Source organism: Cervus elaphus, chromosome 33, assembly GCF_910594005.1.
Source record: "Cervus elaphus chromosome 33, mCerEla1.1, whole genome shotgun sequence".
NCBI classification, from domain to species: Eukaryota; Metazoa; Chordata; class Mammalia; order Artiodactyla; family Cervidae; genus Cervus; species Cervus elaphus.
In genome coordinates, this window is record NC_057847.1 from 60,552,292 (window position 1) to 60,571,888 (window position 19,597).

General features: G+C 39.2%; 1 protein-coding gene across 2 annotated transcripts in view; it reads right to left on the reverse strand.

Annotated features, from left to right (window-relative positions):
• Window positions 1-4,086, reverse strand: part of HNMT (histamine N-methyltransferase) — a 40,159-nt gene extending 36,073 nt beyond the window's left edge. The window contains exons 1-2 of one of the 2 annotated variants that reach the window (XM_043894412.1): window positions 3,999-4,086; window positions 3,646-3,792 (exon numbers count right to left, since the gene is read on the reverse strand). In XM_043894412.1, the coding sequence (XP_043750347.1) occupies window positions 3,646-3,782 (137 nt within the window). In that variant the 5' untranslated portion in view covers window positions 3,783-3,792; window positions 3,999-4,086. Of the gene's footprint in view, window positions 1-3,645; window positions 3,860-3,998 lie in introns of those variants that run through there. The other variant, XM_043894413.1, reaches the window with a different exon arrangement.
• Between the last annotated feature and the right edge of the window lie 15,511 nt (window positions 4,087-19,597).

Sequence of the window (19,597 nt, forward strand, 5' to 3'; positions counted from 1 at the left end):
GCCAACTCATTACAACCCCATGGACTGTAGCCCACCAGACTCCTGTCCATGCGGTTTCCCAAGCAAGAATACTGGAGTGAGTTGCCATTTCCTTCTCCATGGGATCTTCCCAACAGAGAGATTGAAACAGGATCTCCTACTTTGCAGGTGGTCTCAAGCATTGCAGACTGATCCTTTACTGACTGAGCTACCAGGAAAGCAATGACAGAGAGACCAAAAGAAACAGAAAAGGAGAAACAGACCAAAAGAAACAGAATTCAGGAGAAACACACAGAAAGCGGAGGAAACTTTTATAATAGATAAAAGAAGGTAGACTATCTGTGAAAGATGACTAGGATGCTATAAAAAAGGAATATTCTTGGAATTTAAAAACACAATACCAAACAATAGAGGGCTGAAAGATAAAATTTGGAGAAACTGGAAATATAAGAAAATTAGAGAATTGATTTAGGAGGTCCTTTGTTTGATGAATAAAAGTTCCAGAAAGACAAAAAAAGAGGGGAGGAATGATTAAATAATACCAAAGCTTCCCTGAACTGAAGGATCTGAATCTTAATTGAAATGTCGCAGGGACTACCCACAAAAATGGGTGAAAAATACCCACACCATAAATTATTATCTTAAAATTTCAGAATACTAGATATAAGAGAAGATCCTTACAAAGAACCAGAAAGAAAACACAGTAGCAAAAGGTCGCAGGCTAAAGATGAAGAATTTGAACAGCATTAGGTTTCTCAATAGTAACTAGAGGCTATGGTGCTGGTTTAGTCGCTAAGCCGTGTCCGATTCTTGCAATCCCATGGACTGTGGCCTGCCAGGCTCCTTTGTCCATGGGATTCTCCAGGCTAGAATACTGGAGTGGATTGCCATTTCTTTCTCCAGAGGATCTTCCCAACCCAGGAATTGAATCTGGGTCTCCTGCATTGCAGGCAGTTTCTTCACCAACTAAGCTGTGAGGGAAGCCCTCTAGTGGTTATAAAACCATGGAAAAATGTCTTTAAATTTCTGGTATAAATTCATTTTCAGTGCAGAGTTTTATACCCTAACTATCTAACTCTAACAAAGATGAGCAGAGAGAAGGCACTTTTAAACATACAAAGTCTCAAAAAATTTACTTCCCATGCACTCATTCTTAGAAAACCCTTAAAGGATTAACAGGGGGAAAAAAGATTAAAGAAACCAAGAAAAACACAGCATGGAATTCGGAATCAGAGAATTTAGTACTGGAGAGAGGAGAAGAGAATTTCTATAAGGTGAAATAAATTCCCTCATCAGGCCAAAACCAAATCAAGCCAAACTGGAAAAAAAAGAACAGAGAAGTCCAGAAACAATGTTCCCATGAGGAAAAATTAACAGATTACTTGATCTGTTGGAATATATTGAGAGATTAATATTTCTGTTTGAGGTATAGTGATAGGTACATAGAAAACTAAGGATATAAACTAAAATCAATAGGTAACTCTAGGAAAAACAAAAAGGTATGCATGAAATGGAATGTAATGATAGTATAAATGCATTGTTCAGTTATGAATAATATGTACAGACAAAATGATATGATATAAACTAATAAAAATTTAAACATATGTAAGGTATATATGCATGTATAAACACACACATATATATATACATGCTATATATGTACATATAGTGGGGAGAGAGATGTGCATGTTTATTTAGCACTTTTAATACATCAAAATTAAGAAAGAGAATAACATGTTACTTAGAATTAGGAAAGAAAATTCCATAAGAAATAACAAAATTATTTCAGAATGTTGAAAGTCATTGTCTCTAGAGAACATGAATCAGGAATGGGAGTGGTTAGGGTAGGAAACCACTATTTTTGTTGTTGTTACTGTAAGCTTTTCAGAATCATTTGACATTTTAAAATATAAGCACATCTTGCTTTAATAAAAATGAAAAATTAAGCAGACATGTTGCCCGTTGACAACTGATAAACAACTTTAAGTAGTAGTTTTGAAAGTCCTTTAGCTAAATCTCATTTCACATCACCTTCAGAAAAAAGTTACTTTAAAAAAATATGATTCAGATGATTTCTAATTGGATATTACCACTATAAGGCAAACTTAGTTACGCCTTTGAAAATATTCAGTAGTTCACAGATTTCACATTCAGTATTCCAATTAGATTGTATACACTTGAAGACAGGACAGGGGGTCATCATCCATTATGTTCTGTGTATCCATTGTATGTCTTCAAACCAAACTGATGGCTGAAGTCAACTATGGATCTGCATAACCACAGACTAGAACACAGATGCTTAGTACTGCAAAAGAACTCAGAAATCAACTCATTACCTTTAACTTGGAAATGAGCAAAAAGACCCAAAGAAACTATAATTTGTTTTTGGATAAATAACTGTTTATATTCTATCTGCTTTGATTTTTGCTTTATTTTCCTATTGTGTGTGTGCTCAGTCACTCAATCATGTCCAACATTTTACAACTCCGTGGACTGTAGCCCACCAGGCTCCTCTGTCCATGGATTTTTTGACAATACTAGAGTTGGTAGCCATTTCCTCTTTCAGGGGATCTTCCCCACACAGGGACCGAACCTGTGTCTTCTGCATCTCCTGCATTGGCAGGTGGACTTTTTATCACTGTGCCACCTGGGAAGTCCTATTATCCTATTATTTATTAATATATAACAATCAGTTTTTTTTTTTTAAATTGAAAACTGAACCATGGCAAATAAAAGATAGAAAAGGAAACAAAATTCCATATATTATACATCCAAGGATGCCTTCTCTAGTCAGGCAGATTTAACTGCCCTGGTGAAAGAATTTCAGGCCTAAAACAGAAAAATCCAACCAAAAGACTAAAATGTCAGGTTTTTTTGCTGTTGCAAATTGGATCCACAGTCATTTTTCCCAGTTTTCCATCATTATTTCCTGAAGCAGCTTCAGGTTACAGCAATCCGCCCCCAGATAGGTGATTTGATTATCTTTACCATGTGGAATCTGTTACTCTCATAATGCTTATCAGCTCTGGCACAAATTGAACACATTAATCACCAAAAAAAAAAAGCAGTCTGCCAGAAGGATAAGAACTAGTGAGTTTCACTGATAATGGAAAAATGCTTTGGTAGGGCCACATTGTTAATATTAACTTGAAAGTAAAAAGACAATTTTTCTTTTGGAGAGTGGTAACTATGATAATGGATAAGGAAAATGAATTTAAATGGGTGTTAGAAGAACTGAGAGGCATCCACTCAATCTCCAGGGGTAAACAGTATTTGGTAATTATTTGATTCTGATGCAAAGAACACCAGACTCTGGGATTTTTTGAAACATAAAATTTGGAAGAGGGCCAAAAAAATCTCATCTCAAAGATTTGGATCTTATCTTTTCCCAAAGGAACATGAATTTGTGCCTTCAAAGGGTTAACGCTTATCTCCGAGCAGCTTGAAATCCGCACAAATCAGAGCCTTTGAATGTTTCTAGGGATCCGCTCACCGAATCGCGGCGGAAGGGGCGCAGAGCCGCTCGGGGACAAGCTGCGCGGCTATCAGTTCCTCTTATCCCGCAGCCCAGCCTGCCGCCCGGGCATGACCCATCTATCACTGCACAGAGCGCGCCCAGGCTTGTCCCTTGCACAAAAGACGGCCTGTATTTTCTGTTGCTGTTACCTTGCTATTATGCCCGGCAGCTTCTTGTCCATGAATTCCTGCATACACTGGTGCTCCGTGGAATTGCTGAGAAACCTCCGGAAAGACTCAACGTATCTGCTGTGGTCAGTAAACAGGCTCCTCATGGAAGATGCCATTTTTGGTTTTCTGAGAGACAGAGAGGGAAGGGACGTTTAACTTCCTTCCTTTCCCTTCCTAGTTCCTTCTTTCTCTCCTCACCCCCACCGGGTTCTAGCCAAAAAAAACAAACCCCACAACAGGCCTGCTTTGAATTGAAAGTGCTGGCAAGGCTGGGTGTGCAAAAGCTGATACTAAGTCAGTATTTGTACAAGACTTTGTCCCTGAGACTTCACCTGGGCACAGTTATCTTAGAAGAAAAGGAGGTGGTTAATGCAGAGCAGTAAATCCACTGCTGAACCTTGCTTTAAAACTCAAGTTCAGAATGTTGTAAAAGCAGACAACATTCAAATCACTTCCTGTTTTGGCAGCAGCTGCCTTGGGTAAATTCCCAGTGGGGAAGTGGCCATCAAAGCGATAACAACAAGATCAAAAGGTATAGGCCAGTTCAAGGCTTTACTTCTCTTCCAGAGATCAACAGCTGCTGAATCTTTAACAAAAGGTTGTCATCTGCCTCCAGGCTTTCTGTAGGAGAGGTCCCTGCCTTCACATCCCCGGCACACTTAAACTTTAAACTCTGCTGCATTTTTTCAGGTGCTGGTTTGTTGTGATTCAGGAATGGAGCTTTTGGGTTGGCCATAAAGGTCATTCAGGTTTTTCCATAAAATGTTATACCAAAACCCTAAGTGAATGTTTCGGCCAACCTCAAATTAACTGAAAGGTCTGAGAAGCCTGTTTGGGGGATGAGGATGGAGGAGGGGATGAGGAGTGTGAAAACCCAGTTGCAGGGAAAAAATGCAGGGCCCTGGAGCCCTTCAATCCAGTTGGAAGCCTTCCCTAAGAACTTCTGAACAAGGGATCCTAGACTTTTAGGGTTGGATTAGTCTTTGGAGGCCATGTTGTGTCCCCTGTCAAAAGACTCAAAGTGTTTGAGCCTTTTACCTAGGAAATGGTCTTTAAGAAGGCCACCCCTATACCAACATGGGATGTTAATAATAATACGGTCCAAATCATGGAGAATTATGAGAATTAAATTAATTCATATACGTGTCTTAGAAATGTGTCTGCCTAAACCATTCTCCTTTTCTGATTCTGTTCCAAAGCTGCCCTCTAAGCATTCAGCACACTCCTCAACCCTCTTTTATAAGCACCTCATGGTCTCACTACTTAGAGCCAGGGCTTTTATCCAAGGAGAATGGAAAGTCTGGAATGAACTGTGGGAACTTTACTGAAATACAAGCTTCAGTTTGCTTATCAGTAAAATGGGAATGAGTTATGTTTCATAGGTTGTAGTGAGATTTATATAGATAATATTTATAAAGTCCTTTTAGCATGTTATTACTGCTTAAGGGGCAGGCTGGTCCTTTCTGCAATGATAAAACAACAAAAAAGCAGTTATTTTATTTATGGACACTAAAAATTGAGTTTACTATTTATTTTCCCTTGTCACCAAATATTACTCTTCTTCAGACGTTTTTCTGATCATTTAACCATGCAAATTCTTAGCTCGTGGGCTGCACAAAATCAGGTGCTGGCCTGGATTTGACCCTAGGGCTCTGGCTGTACTTGTGTGCTGGTGCTCAGTAACTCACATGTCTGACTCTGTGACACAGTGAACTGTACCCACCAGGCTCCTCTGTCCATGGAATTTTCCAGGCAATAATACAGGAGTATTAGACAACCCAAGAGTGGGTTACCATTTCCTCCTCCAGGGGCTCTTCCCCACCCAGGGAATGAACCCCTGTCTCCTGCATCTCCTGCATCAGTAAGCAGACCCATAATCTAGCTCCCAGGCCTCCCTCCATACGTGTAACTGCTTAACTCCCATCTCTATGCAGCCAGCCTCACCCTCTTCATACTGACTCCCACAAGCTTTAATTCATCTATTACCATTTTCCACTCTTCTATTTAGACCTCAGTCCAGATCATTCATTCACGTAATTCATCTACTGAACAAATATTGAATAAGGATTTACTGTGTGCTATTCTGCTGAGAAAAATTAACCTTAATCTTGATCTTTCTACTGAAAACTACCTTTAACTAAAACCTCACTTGAGGCCATCACCGTCTAACTTACTGTCACATCTTCCCCAACAACCTGCTTTACAGATGTAACTCACTAAGGATTTCCTCTCCATTCTCATTGCTTCCATGATGTTTGAGATTTCCCCCCACCTTTTTTTTTTTTTTTTAACCTATTGTGCTATTTTTCCTGGCTTTCCTTCACTAGGAGTCACACAGATCCTAGCCAAGTTTATTGTCACTGCCGAATTCAGTTTTTGAAAGCACAGTTTTGATAAGGTCACTCCTCTCCCCCCAGATATCTACTGTCTGTCTCCTCACTGATCCCTAAGTCCAGGACTCATTCTGTGACCCACCCCCACCTCCAAATCATTGAGATTTATGTTTCAGTTTTCTTGAGACTCGTCATTGGATCCCTGCAAACTGTGTTGCTTATCTGAGTATGTCTCTGTGTTTGCCTGCCTGGACCTCTCTTCATAATAGATGCTCCCTGTAAACAAAGTGCTGCTTCTTCTGTTGCCCCACCCACTAAAAGTTTTCCCATTCTTCTTAAGCTACTACTTTCACGAAGCCTTCCATATTTCCCTCAAAAGGATTAGCACTCATGTACTTCATTTCTGAGCCTCTTGTAACTTTAATAGTATTTGTCTTTGTGTCATGGTTTATTAATGTATTTGCCTCATTTCCCTGGCTGGTTCCCATGTGATTGCTAGTTCAGAGAGATAGAAACTGTGTCACAACTACTCTCTCTGACATGTGCTGCTCACAGTAGGCTTTCAGTTATTTTAAATGATTAAAAATGTGCTTGATCATTTTACTCTGAAGATGCTTTCCATAATCAGAGGTTCTTCAACCTTTTTCTTGTTGGACAACACTACCTGTTACTAACACAATCAGAGTTCCATGTATTGACTGTTAATGTGCCAGGAACTATGTGGATTTTTTCAAATTCAGTATAGGATTTTTACTTTGTAGTCCTGTGAATGTTCCTACATGACAGATAAGAAGACAGATTCTGAGGGATTGGGTCCTTTGCTGAGTGTATCCAGGGTGTGGTAGGCTAAGCATGTAACTCCAGTCTGTCAAATCCTAAGACCAGTGCTCTCACAAGTCTTTATATTCAGCCAAAATCTACACACACTGCCCCTCTATAATTTCTACATAACATTCTTGTCTCTGGTTGTTTAAACAGAATGATTCTAATTCCTTGTCCATATAATTAATCCATTAAAAACTTTGAAATTGACTTATGGAATAGCCCTACTCCCAAAGGTGTCTCTTCTGTAGTAATTCTTAGTCCATTTGGACTGGTCTAACAAAAATACTACAGAATGAGTGACTTAAACAACAGCATTTATTTCTCATAATTCATTTTTTAAATATTTATTTTTGGCTATGTTGAGTCTTAGTTGGCACCTGGGATCTTCGTTGCAGCTCATAGTTTTCTCTCTATTGTAGCTCTTGGGCTCAGTAGTTGTGGTTCGAGGGTTTAGTTGCCCCACAGCATGTGGGCTCTTAGTTCCCCAACCAGGGATCGAACCTATGTCCCCTGCATTGCAAGGCAGATTCATAGCCACTAGACTGCCAAGGAGGCCTCTATTTCTCATGAAATAGGGACTGGAAAGTCCAAGATTAAGACCTAGCAGATAGATATAAGGTGAGGACTCACTTCCTAGTTCTTAGACAGCCATCTTCTTGCTACATCTTTACCCATAAGAAGGAATAAGCAAGCTGTCTGAAATTTCTCTCAGAGCATGAATCCCATTTGTGAGGGCTCTACCCTCATGACCTAATCACCTTCCAAAGAACCCCCCACATCCAAGTACAATCATATTAAGGATTAAGATTTCAGTGTATGGTTTTGGGTGGGGAAGGTACACAAATATTGAGTCCATAACACTTCCTAATTATTTTCTTTATAATATATTGCATTTTGTAAAATATATAGCTTTATATAATGCATTACGCTGGTCTTCTTTGGACATACTCTAGTTTCTCAGAGTTTCTTTAAAAAATGATGTTTGGAGATAAACAGTATCTCAAAGACTACCTGACCAGTGTAGAATATTACTGTCCAGGCTTAGACTAGGCTTGTGTTTTTCAATAATGTTATGCCTAACTTAATTTCTTCCAGCTGCTCTACAGATGGGGAAAAAAAAAAAAAAAGCACTATGACAAATAATCTAGAAAGTACTGTATTTTAATAGCTCCCTCTGGATACTAATAAGTGTATATTAAAGGTTTCTGAAACCTTTGTCACATACCCTGTTGAAATGCACATACATTGTGTCTGTGGCATTTCTCTGATTAGGCATTTAGCCCCTCCAAGAAAAAAAGAGGAAACCTTGTTGCTTTCAGCATGACTTGCACTTGACTAAATGCTGGTTTTAGCAATCACAACTTCCTTTTAAAAATAGCATTTAGAATATCCATTTCATAATCCATAACTCATCTGGCATGTCATGGAGATTAAAACATCTAGTTGCTGGTTGGAATTACTAAGTTTTGAGAATCCTCTTTTCCCCTCTTTTTTGAAAATTTGGGCAAGCAGGTTAGCACATCTGTCATTTGCCATGACTTCTCAAAGATTAGTGGCCATAGCATTGCTATGCTATGCTGTTAGAAATTAGCATTGCTGTTAGAAATTATTTCAGTACATTAGGATCCGATTCTTCAAGGCCTTGAAAGATTGTTAAATTTAGAATTCTTAGATATTCTCTAACCTACTTTGGGCTTCTGTCCCCAAGAAGTCCCACTTCTTAGACTGTTACTGTGTCAAAGTGCCTTCCATGCATTATCTCACTTAATACTCCTAACCCTCTGGGGATGAAACTATTGATATCATCAAGCAAGACTCAGAGCAAATAAGTTGTATGAGATCATATAACTCATGAAAGAAGAGTCTGGATCCAAATTTGTGTTGTTGAACTCCATGTATCATTTTTTTTAAATTACGTCATATTACTTCTCACTGTTTTTTTACCTTTCCAGTATGAAGATTATGTTCCATGTTAGAGACAGTTCAACAAACAAAACGTGGAGTAATTCTATATTGTTCCAGTTATCTCTTAATATGATACTCTCTGTGCTAGATCAAAAAGCAAAGGATTTCCCTTGTTTATTCTTATCACTCTGTATGTTCTATACCAAAAAAACAGAAAAATGAACAAAAGAGAAGAATAAACATTAACAAAATTCTAATTTTGGTATTTTTATTGTACATAGAATTCTTTGGTTCTCCATTCACCCTGATATATAGTCTTCTGAACACTGTTTTTACTGGACTGGCTTCCTATCCTATCCTCAGTAATATGCTGCATAGCCTAGCGTATATGTATATGACAATGGTAATATTGTTAAATTATCATAATCAAATAGAAGAGTTCCATTTTGTTTTCTCTTGACAAGAAAGGAGAAGGAAGATGTTTTATACAGATTGATTGGCTCACTTGATGTGTTTGTTTCTTTGAAGTTTAGCAAGTAGGTTGCCAACAGTGGTCTTGAAGGGAGGTTTGAAATCATGAAATCATAGTACATAGAAATTTAGACTTCAATTAGACTGGCATTTTCAGGCAAAAATAATGGGCATCAGGAATCTTAGTTTCAACAGGACATTTGACTAAATTTCTCATGAGTATAGAAACAAGCCAAAAAGCAAGAGACTCAGTGCTATACAAGCTTAACCTCTTACTAACTAAACAACACTGGATAAATGATGTAAGCTCCCTCCCCCACTTTCCATGTTATATGTAAATATGGAGAAAGAAGGTGAACTAGATGACCTTTAATATTCCTTGAAGTCCTGATTAGTTTTCACCTTTAAGAAAAATTATTGTGGGCACATGAAACTAAAAGTAGATAGATTCATAACTAGTAGAGCCACTATATCAAAAGACTGTCAATAATTGATAACCTAAAGATAGTCTCTGGATAGGCAGCCCTTGACTTTATATAAGATGTCATTGGAAATAGGTAAGCACAAAATCTGACTCCTTGTTAGATCTGTTTCTTTTACTTTAACCTTTGCTTTTAATTACTTGTTGCTCTGCTGGTTAAGAATCTACCTGCAATGCCAGAGACCTAGGTTCGATCCCTGGGTTGGGAAGATTTCCTGGAGAAGGGGAAGGGTACCCACTCCAGTATTCTGGCCTGGAGAATTCCCTGGACTGCATAGTCCTTGGGGTCTGAAAGAGTTGGACACTGAGCGACTTTCACTTTCACTTTCCATTACTTTTGTTGCTATAGTCAGTAAAAAGATGCTGTCGATAGCTATAAGCCTACATGATGACCTTGGGGAACCCTGCTCCTCTACCTGAATGTTAAAGGCCATTTGTTCAGCTCACAGGGAGACTTTCTGGCCTTGCCCATCTGTGAAAGGCTACAGAAAGAAGAAATTAACACATCCCCCCCCCCCACCCCACCCCCAGGCTTTTACTTTACTTCCTCACTTCCTCTTCTCTGCTCTATAAAAGAAACTAGCATCCAGACCCTGATAAAATGACACCCTAGGACCCTAGTCTGCCATCTTCTCAGAAGCTCGACTTTCTGAAAAAAAAAAAAAAAAAACCATTATTCCTTGCCTCAACACCTCCCAGTTATTGCCTGAACTTGGACTAGGTAACAACTGGCCATATTTTATGAATGTAAATTGCTTAAGCTCACACAAGCGATGATATGTCATATGTCTTGTTTTTAATGGCATAGTTGTTTCAATCACACTTTGTTAATAGTGCTTTGTTTTAATAAATTATAACAGAAAAAGAAATGGTCCAAAATACCCAGAGATGAAACAAACCAAACAAAATAAAGCAGCAGAAATATTTGGGGAATTATTACTTAACAGGAAGAGGGTTGTATGTGCAGACAAATAATGTTGAAATCTGTAGGTGTGATGTGTGTAAAGAGTGATGTTCTAGAGACATAAAGCTTGTACAAAATGCTTATGGTGATAATGAGACAAGACAAAGAAAAAATATTCTAATAACTTAGTTCCTACTTAGTAAACCAACAATTTAAAAAGTCACTTGAAAAAGTCTAGATCTCCTTGCAAAGACAGAGGTTGGTAAGTATTTAGAACCTGGTAAATTATCAGGGACTGGATAATTGTCAAAAAAAGAAAGAAAGAAAGACATAAAATAGTACAATTCATCCAAGATGCTTTGCCAGAGTCTGTAATACAGTTCATCTCAGTTACTGACTCAGTGACCCTAAGCTTTAGGTCTCATGTTGAATTAGGGATCTAGTGAAGGTTAAGGGTTCATGTAAGAGAAATTTTTATAAAGAGAGCAGTCATGATAAGCAAACTTCTCTGGCATTTGATTCAGGGGCACGTGCTCAAGAATATTCTGGGCTAAAACTTCCCTCCCCCGGGACCTTGGCTGTGAATGATTCAGAGACTTAAAGGATGCAGTTGCTCAAAGGGTCCCAAAATTACTTTTATTAAAAAATCAAACTCATAATTTACAGGCAATGAAATACTTAAATCTCAAGTGTACAGGTTGAGGAAATCTCATGGATGTATACATCCTAGAAGAGTGAAAGTGGAAGTTCCTCAGTCATGTCCGACTCTTTGCGACCCCATGGACTGTACAGTCCATGGAATTCTCCAGGCCAGAAATACTGGAGTGGGTAGCCTTTCCCTTCTCCAGGGAATCTTCCCAACTCAGGGATCGAACCCAGGTCTCTAACTACTGCCTATAATCAGTAATACTGCCTATCCCCCCACTCTAGATAACCACCATTCTGACTTTTATCCCCATAGATTAGTTTTTTCTGTTCTTGAACTTCATTTGAAAGCTCCACACAGAATGTATTCTTTTATGTCTGGCATCTTTGGCCCATCATCATATTTTTTAAATTCACCCATATTTTTCTGGGGGATGGGGCTTCATCTATTCATTCTTTTTTAATGCTAGACATTATAGTGTATAAATATTTCATAATTTTTAAATGTTTTTTCTCACAATACATATATAGTCTATTCTGGCTTGGGGCAATTATGAATAAACCTGATAGAAACATTCTTGTACATGTCTTTTGATGGAGATAGGCACGTATTTTTGTTACCGTGACTAAAATGTCATAGGGTAAGCAAATGTTTAGTTGTAGGAGGCATTGCAACAAGGTTTTGCAAATGTCCACAGTCACTGGCAAAATATGAGGATGTTAGTTTCTCCACATCCTCATCCTGGTATTCTCATCTCCACATCCTGGTATTACCAGTCACTATTGCCTTAACCCTCTGGGAATATATCATAGTAGTATCACATAGTGGTTTAATTTGCTTTTCCCTCAGAGTAATGATTCTGGGTGTTTTCAAATACTTGTGAGCCATAAGAGTTGGATATAGTCTTTAATGAAGGGCCTGTTAATGTCTTTTGTCCATTTTTAAAAACTGTGTTATTTGCCCCTTTTCTTATTGATTTATGCAATATTTGTTTTTATATTCCAGGCATCTTATCATATGTTTATAAATGTATATATATACATGAACTATCTTCTCCCAGTCTGTGGTATGCTGTTCATTTTTTGATGATGTCTTTTGAAGAATAGCAATTCATCAACTTATCTTTTTAGTTCCTGACTTAATCTAAAAATACATGTGCTTAACAGAACCAAGTCAGCTAAAACTAGCCACGTGCCTTTTATTCCTTTAGCCATTGGAGTGGTGGAGTTTATTGTTGGAGTTTCAGGAATCTCAAGAGCTGATTGATATCACATTTGTTGCTTAAAATCAGCCGTATTGGGAATATTTACACTATGGAAATTGGCAAACAAAAGAAATCAATACTTTTTCTCCTGGAGGGTGGATTGTGAAACCATCAGCAGCACACAACTGCTTTTAGCCCTGTGATATGAACAGCCTTTTGGTAAACTGGCTGATTTGGCTAATGCAGCAGAGACCTGCCTTGCCAGTCTGCAGCATAAACTTCCTGAAGAGTTTGACCAATCAGACTCTGGAAAAAGTAGTACCATCCTCAGGCATATCTTAATTAATTGGTTGTATGCTCACCATGATCTAGAGGCTGATCTTAGTATGTTATCAAATATAAGTCCATGTGCCCGATGCACAGTGAGGTCAAATAAACTGAAACGTCAGAGTTTGGAGCAAAGCCAGGTGAGGAAGCTGGTGGCTCAGGCTCCCCAAACCCCAGATTCCCTGAAGTGTTTCTCCAAAGCCTTTTCAAAGGCCAGGTGAGGGAGGGGGTCCCAGGGTATGTGACCAGCTTGTGCACAACTCTCTGATTGGTTGATGAGGTAACAAGGTGGTGTCATAGGCTTAGCATTATTGGTCTCCAGGTGAGTGCCAGTAGATCTGGAAGCAATGTGTTTATGATCATCAAGTAGTTGATTTCTTCCTTTCTGTTTTTAGCATGTGAAAAACTCAGTAACTATGTGTGAGATACTGTTATCTGGGTATTTCAGAGAGGAGCTGAGACAGAGGATATGGGGGAGGGGTCTGCCCTGGGCAGGCCTTGTAGGATCCTGCTGTTACAAGCATAGCTCCAGGTCCGCTTATAAACAGTAAGATGTTAGTTAGGTTATTTATGTTCCCTGAGCCTTATTTTCTTGTCTGTAAAATAGAAATAATATATACCTCACTGTATTTTTGTGAGAATGAGATGTAAAAGTAAAATGTAAAAGTGCTTGACACAGTGTCTAACACATAGTACAGTCTCTGGTGTGAGACAGGGCTTCTCTAACCTTCATGGCCTTCATTTATAGGATGAAGACAATCATGAGATTCAAGTCCAAATAACAGAATCCATGTCAAAAGATCCAGTGAAGTGAAGTGAAGTGAAAGTCGCTCAGTTGTGTCCAACTCTTTTGTGACCCCGTGGGTTGTAACCCGCCAGGTTCCTCTGTCCATGGGATTCTCTAGGCAAGAATACTGGAGTGGGTTGCCATTACGTTCTCCAGGGGATCTTCCCAACCCAGGGATCAAACCCCCATCTCCTGCATTGCAGGCAGATTCTTTACCATCTGAGCCACCAGGAAAGAGGAAATTTTTAATATCGGGAGCTAATTGTAAAGGTACTAGGGGAGCTGAAATGGCCAACTGAGATGCTGAGATACCCCATCAGGAGCTCCCACCACCTGCAGGGTTGGAGGGATGAAGGGAGAACGCATGTTACCAAAGCCCTGGAGCCCAGCCTGTGTAGTAAAAGTCAGAACAATGGAGGGGACACAGGCGCTCTTGAAGATGCTGCCTGAAGCTGAAACAAATGGGCAGAAATGTTCAGCATCTCTCCTCTTCCTACCTTCTCATCTTTGTCACTTTCCTTCTTTACTAAAACTAACTGAAAACCAGTTGGTAGGAAACCTTAGGTGATGTAACTTGCAGGACTCAGCCCCTCTCAGTATTGCACAGAGCAGGGGAAAAACCAGAAGTAAATCTGACAGCAAACAGGCAATAATAACTAGCACAAGTGCCTACTAGATCAATTTATTGTGAGAGTTAAAAAATTTTAAAAACAGTATAAAGCAAAACACCTAGAACATATTAAATATTCAATGAAAATCAAGTATACATCAAGAAACTATTTTTTGAAATGCTCAATGAATGCCAGATAATCACAGCAAAATCTTGAAAATAAAAGCTATTTTCATTGTATTATGTATTATTGTAACTGTTATGGCATTGTTACATATGTTATATATTATATGATACATTATAGTTCTTATGATAGCTTACAGGGTCAAAAGAAGACTGGTAATTATAAAATTTTAAAATTAAGGAGCCGAGATGTGATTATTAATTCCCTCCAGTCATAATGAAGATTGTCCTTGTTTTAGGAGGAGGATATTTGGTTGGTATTTCTTTGGAATCCAGCAGTGTTCAGTAAGTTCATCAGAAAGAGCAATCAGTGGGCTGGGACCCCTGGTACTGCTCTGTTCTCTGAACTTTTCAGAGCCAGCCAGGTTCCAGAGAAGAAAGAAAGGAAGTCCCTTTCTTCTCTGGCACCCAGAGTTAGGAAGTAGAGCAGCATGTGACTGCTGGTTCTACTTACAACTCTGCTTACTAACTGCATGGGTGACTCTGACTCATTTGGGCTTGAGTTTTGTCAAATATAAAGCACTAGATCCCATCATCCACTTCTGGTTATAAAATTCTAAGATCACTTGGATTTAAACCTGTTATTCAGAGATGTGGCTAAGATTTCAGGTGGGAAAGCAGGGTGCCACTTCTCAGAAATTTAGCCCTCTGTATGCCTCCTTCTCTGACTCTTTGGTGCTCCTCCTTCACTAAATTCAAGCTATTTCCCATTTTTAAGCATAAATGATACCATCATAATGCACTAATTATTTGGAAAACATAAGGAGATTATAGTAATTACCCATATGCTCTCAGGCAGTAGAAAATAATTAAGATCTGTTTATCAAGATGGCTGCTTAAAAGCAAAAAGCATCAAAGTCTATTTTCATTATTTCTTATATAGGCCTCTAAGAGTTGTTGTTACCTACAGGACCTGAGGAAATAGCTCTTTTCCCAGAAAGTTTTGTAATCACAGAGTTTGAGCCAGTTTCAGTAGCTAGAAGACAGCCTCCCATAAACACAACTGCTGTTACATTTCCGAGTTACCGGTCCTGAAGGCATTTTGTGCAGTGAAGTGAAATTTGCAATCTGTAAACACATGATTTACGGAAGAGGCATCGTATATACAAAGTACATAAGAAACCTCTCTATTCTGTTAGTCCAAAGAAATACGTCCAACTAGGACAGTTCTAGCAGCAGCAAAATGTAGACTGGATCAAAGATGGTTAAAGTATGTGGTATTAATTTAGTTCCTTTGGAAATTTGCTTTAGAGAATTCTGAATACATGGGTGGGCTATATTGCCTCTGAAACATCATACCACTTCCCCCCACCCCACGCCCCTAAAAAATGATCACAGAGTGATATTTACCTTCTGCAAATGCCTGCTCTGTTCATAGTCTGCCTTTAATTTTTTTGGATACCATAGAAAACACTGGTTGGAATTCCAAAGTTGATTAAAACTTTTCACAGTATTTGGCCTTTCTCTAGTCAGATAAACTGAAAAGTTCACCTGTTTTTCATATTACTGCTAGAATTGTTTTCTTAAGTCTCATTTTATCAGCTCTTTATCTCCAGTCAGGAAAAGAAATGAATGCGTATTGGAATTTCATTTGTGTAGGGAATTCATTTTGTTTAATTTGGTTTTAAAATACTAACTATAATCCAGTATTGAGAAGAGATAGCTCACACTCCTTAATAGCCTTATCCAGAATGATTTTCATAGTGAAAATGGAAGGAGAAGGGGAGATAGATATTGATGATAGTCAAGCAAATAATTTTAGATAAACCCATGGAACGAACCAAAATTATGTATAAAAACTCAAATTGGAATTAGAATTCAAAGCAAGGTCTCAGTGAAAACAGGGTCCTCTCACTGTGGTTAGATGGCAGACAGCAGGAAGAATAAATGAGCTCCAGCTTTTGAGAAACTTAATTAAAAGTTATATCAAACCTAGGATTCTCCAAAAGAATTTGTACTTTCTTTAACAAAGGTTGTTTCTCATTGAGAAGCGATTCTAATTTTATACCAGGTTTGCAATTCTGTGCTGAAAATGGCCTTTCTATGAGATTATGTTCATTTTTGCAAAAAACAATATATCACCACCCCTAGGACCTTCCTCTGGCACCCAGACAGAAGAGCATTTGCCAAAACAATGATAGGGATGCTTAGAAGGCAATCCTTCTTCTCTGATCTTTATTATTTTGAGCTAGAGTACAACCCAAAATCCAGAGCAAGGGTAATGCAATGCCGAGAATAGAAGGAAACCACATTTCCCACCCAGGTGGGAAATTTTCATTTCTGCATTTAAAAATCCAGTAGAGTCAGAGAACAGATCAGTGGTGTTCAGCTCAGTTCAGTCACTCAGTCATGTCCGACTCTTTGCAACCTCATGGACCACAGCACACCAGGCCTCCCTGTCCATCACCAACTCCCGGAGTTTACTCAAATTCATGTCCATTGAGTCAGGGATGCCATCCAACCATCTCATCCTCTGTAGTCCCCTTCTCCTCCCACCTTTAATCTTTCCCAGCATCAGGGTCTTTTCCAATGAGTTACTTCTTCACATCAGGTGGCCAAAATATTGGAGTTTCACCTTCAGAATTAGTCCTTCCAATGAATATTCAGGACTGATTTCCTTTAGGATGGACTGGTTGGATCTCCTTGCTGTCCAAGGGACTCTCAAGAGTCTTCTCCAACATCACAGTCAAAAGCATCAATTCTTTGCCTCTCAGCTTTCTTTATAGTCCAACTCTTACATCCATACATGACTACTGGAAAAACCATAGCTTTGACTAGACAGACCTTTGTTGGCAAAGTAATGTCTCTGATTTTTAATATGCTATCTAGGTTTGTTACGGCTTTTCTTCCAAGGAGCAAGTGTCTTTTAATTTCATGGCTGCAGTCACTATCTGCAGTGATTTTGGTGCCCCCCCAAAAATCAGTGGTGGCCAGGGGTTAAAAGTTGAGGGGAGGGTTAGACTATAAATGAGCAACAGGAGGGAGTATTTTGAGGGTAATGGGACTGAAACTGTGCACCTCAGATTGGGACTTGAACCCCTGGGCTTGGACTCCAACCCAGTCAGGAGCCAGACTGGGACTTGAACCCACAGGCTGTTAATTGAGATCACATACCTGGTCTCAGGACTTAATGAAGCTCAGGTTCTTGATGTCTTTTTGCAGAAAGAATTCTGTGAGAGACAAAGTGATAGGTAAGAAGTAGACTTATTTAGAGAAAAATATACTCCACAGACAATAGTTCAGCCTTCTCAGAAGGTGAGAGACCCCAAAATATGACATGGTTAGTTTTTATAGGCTGGGTAATTTCATAAGCTAATGAGAGGGAGGATTATTCGAACTATTTCAAGGGAAAGGTAGACATTTCCAGGAGCTGGGTCACCGCCTACCTTTTGGCCTTTTATGGTTAGCCTCAGAACTGTCGTGGCATTGGTGGGTGCATCATTTAGCTTGCTGATGTGTTATAATGTTTCTTTAATGAGTCTCAAGGTCTAGTGGAAGTCGACTCATCTGCCATCTTGGACCTAGCTGGTTCTACCCGGTTTTTGTCATGTCCTATGACTATGTCCACCTGACCCACCTCTTGAGAAACCTATATGCAGGTCAGGAAGCAACAGTTAGAACTGGACATGGACCAACAGACTGGTTCCAAATAGGAAAAGGAATACGTCAAGGCTATATATTGTCACCCTGCTTATTTAACTTATATGCAGAGTACATCATGAGAAATGCTGGGCTGGAGAAAGCACAAGCTGGGATCAAGATTGCAGGGAAAAATATCAATAACCTCAGATATGTAGATGACACCACCCTATGGCAGAAAGTGGAGAGGAACTAAAAAGCCTCTTGATGAAAGTGAAAGAGGAGAGTGAAAAAGTTGGCTTAAAGCTCAACATTCAGAAAACTAAGATCATGGCATCTGGTTCCATCACCTCATGGGAAATAGATTGGGAAACAGTGGAAGCAGTGTCAGACTTTATTTTTCTGGGCTCCAAAATCACTGCAGGTGGTGATTGTAGCCATCAAATTAAAAGATGCTTACTCCTTGGAAGGAAAGTTATGACCAACCTAGATAGCATATTAAAAAGCAGAGACATTACTTTGCCAACAAAAGTCCATCTAGTCAAGGCTATGGTTTTTCCAGTAGTCATGTATGGATGTGAGAGTTGGACTATAAGGAAAGCTGAGTGCTGAAAAATTGATGCTTTTGAACTGTGGTGTTGGAGAAGACTCTTGAGAGTCCGTTGTACTGCAAGGAGATCCAACCAGTCCATCCTAAAGGAGATCAGTCCTGGGTGTTCATTGGAAGGACTGATGCTGAAGCTGAAACTCCAATACTTTGGCCACCTGATGTGAAGAACTGACTCATTGGAAAAGACCCTGATGCTGGGAGGCATTGGGGGCAGGAGGAGAAGGGGATGACAGAGGATGAGAAGGTTGGATGGCATCACCGACTCGATGGACATGAGTTTGAGTAAACTCTGGGAGTTTGTGATGGACAGGGAGGCCTGGCGTGCTGTGATTCACAGGGTCGCAAAGAGTCGGACACGACTGAGCGACTGAACTGAACTGAACTGATGACTATGTCATTCTTTTAAAGGTAGTGTCTTCCCTACTTCCCTCCTGTTACAGGACCATTCTCTAGTCTAAGCATGGTTGTGGTATTTGTCGAGACTTCTAAAACCATATGAAAAAATGAGTGCACTTTACTGTATGTAAATTTTAAAATAAATGAACAAGCAAACATTTTTACTTTGACTTTTTAAAAATGTGTGTCAGTTTAGCATTTTGTTAAATGAGTCCGTCAATAGACTTGACATCTTGCTGGTATTCCTCCACCTCCCTAATTACAATTTCAAAGACCCCCTCCCTCCTTCCTCTCCTCAGTTTCCCCTCTTCCTCAGGGCTTGCTGTGATTTCCTGATTTCTCTTCTTTTGAAAAAAACAAAAGCCTTTGCTAACCAAGGCCTCAAATTAATGATGAAAAAAATTCAGACCTGGGATAGAGCATCAGGTGGAGAAATTGTGCTGATGGAAAAGCTTCACGCAGAAATGTGGTGGGGAGGGGGCTCCTTTTCCTGCAAGACCCCTGAAAGAGGGGAAGTAGGAAGAAATGAAAAGAAGGATTTAATAATCCTGCCTTATATTTTAAAAGTGTGTTATGTTTTATTAATATACTAATCTCAAACTAACTCCTTTAATGTTTCATCCATCTGCTCATGCAGGTAGGGACCATTGCCCCCATTTTATAGATAAAC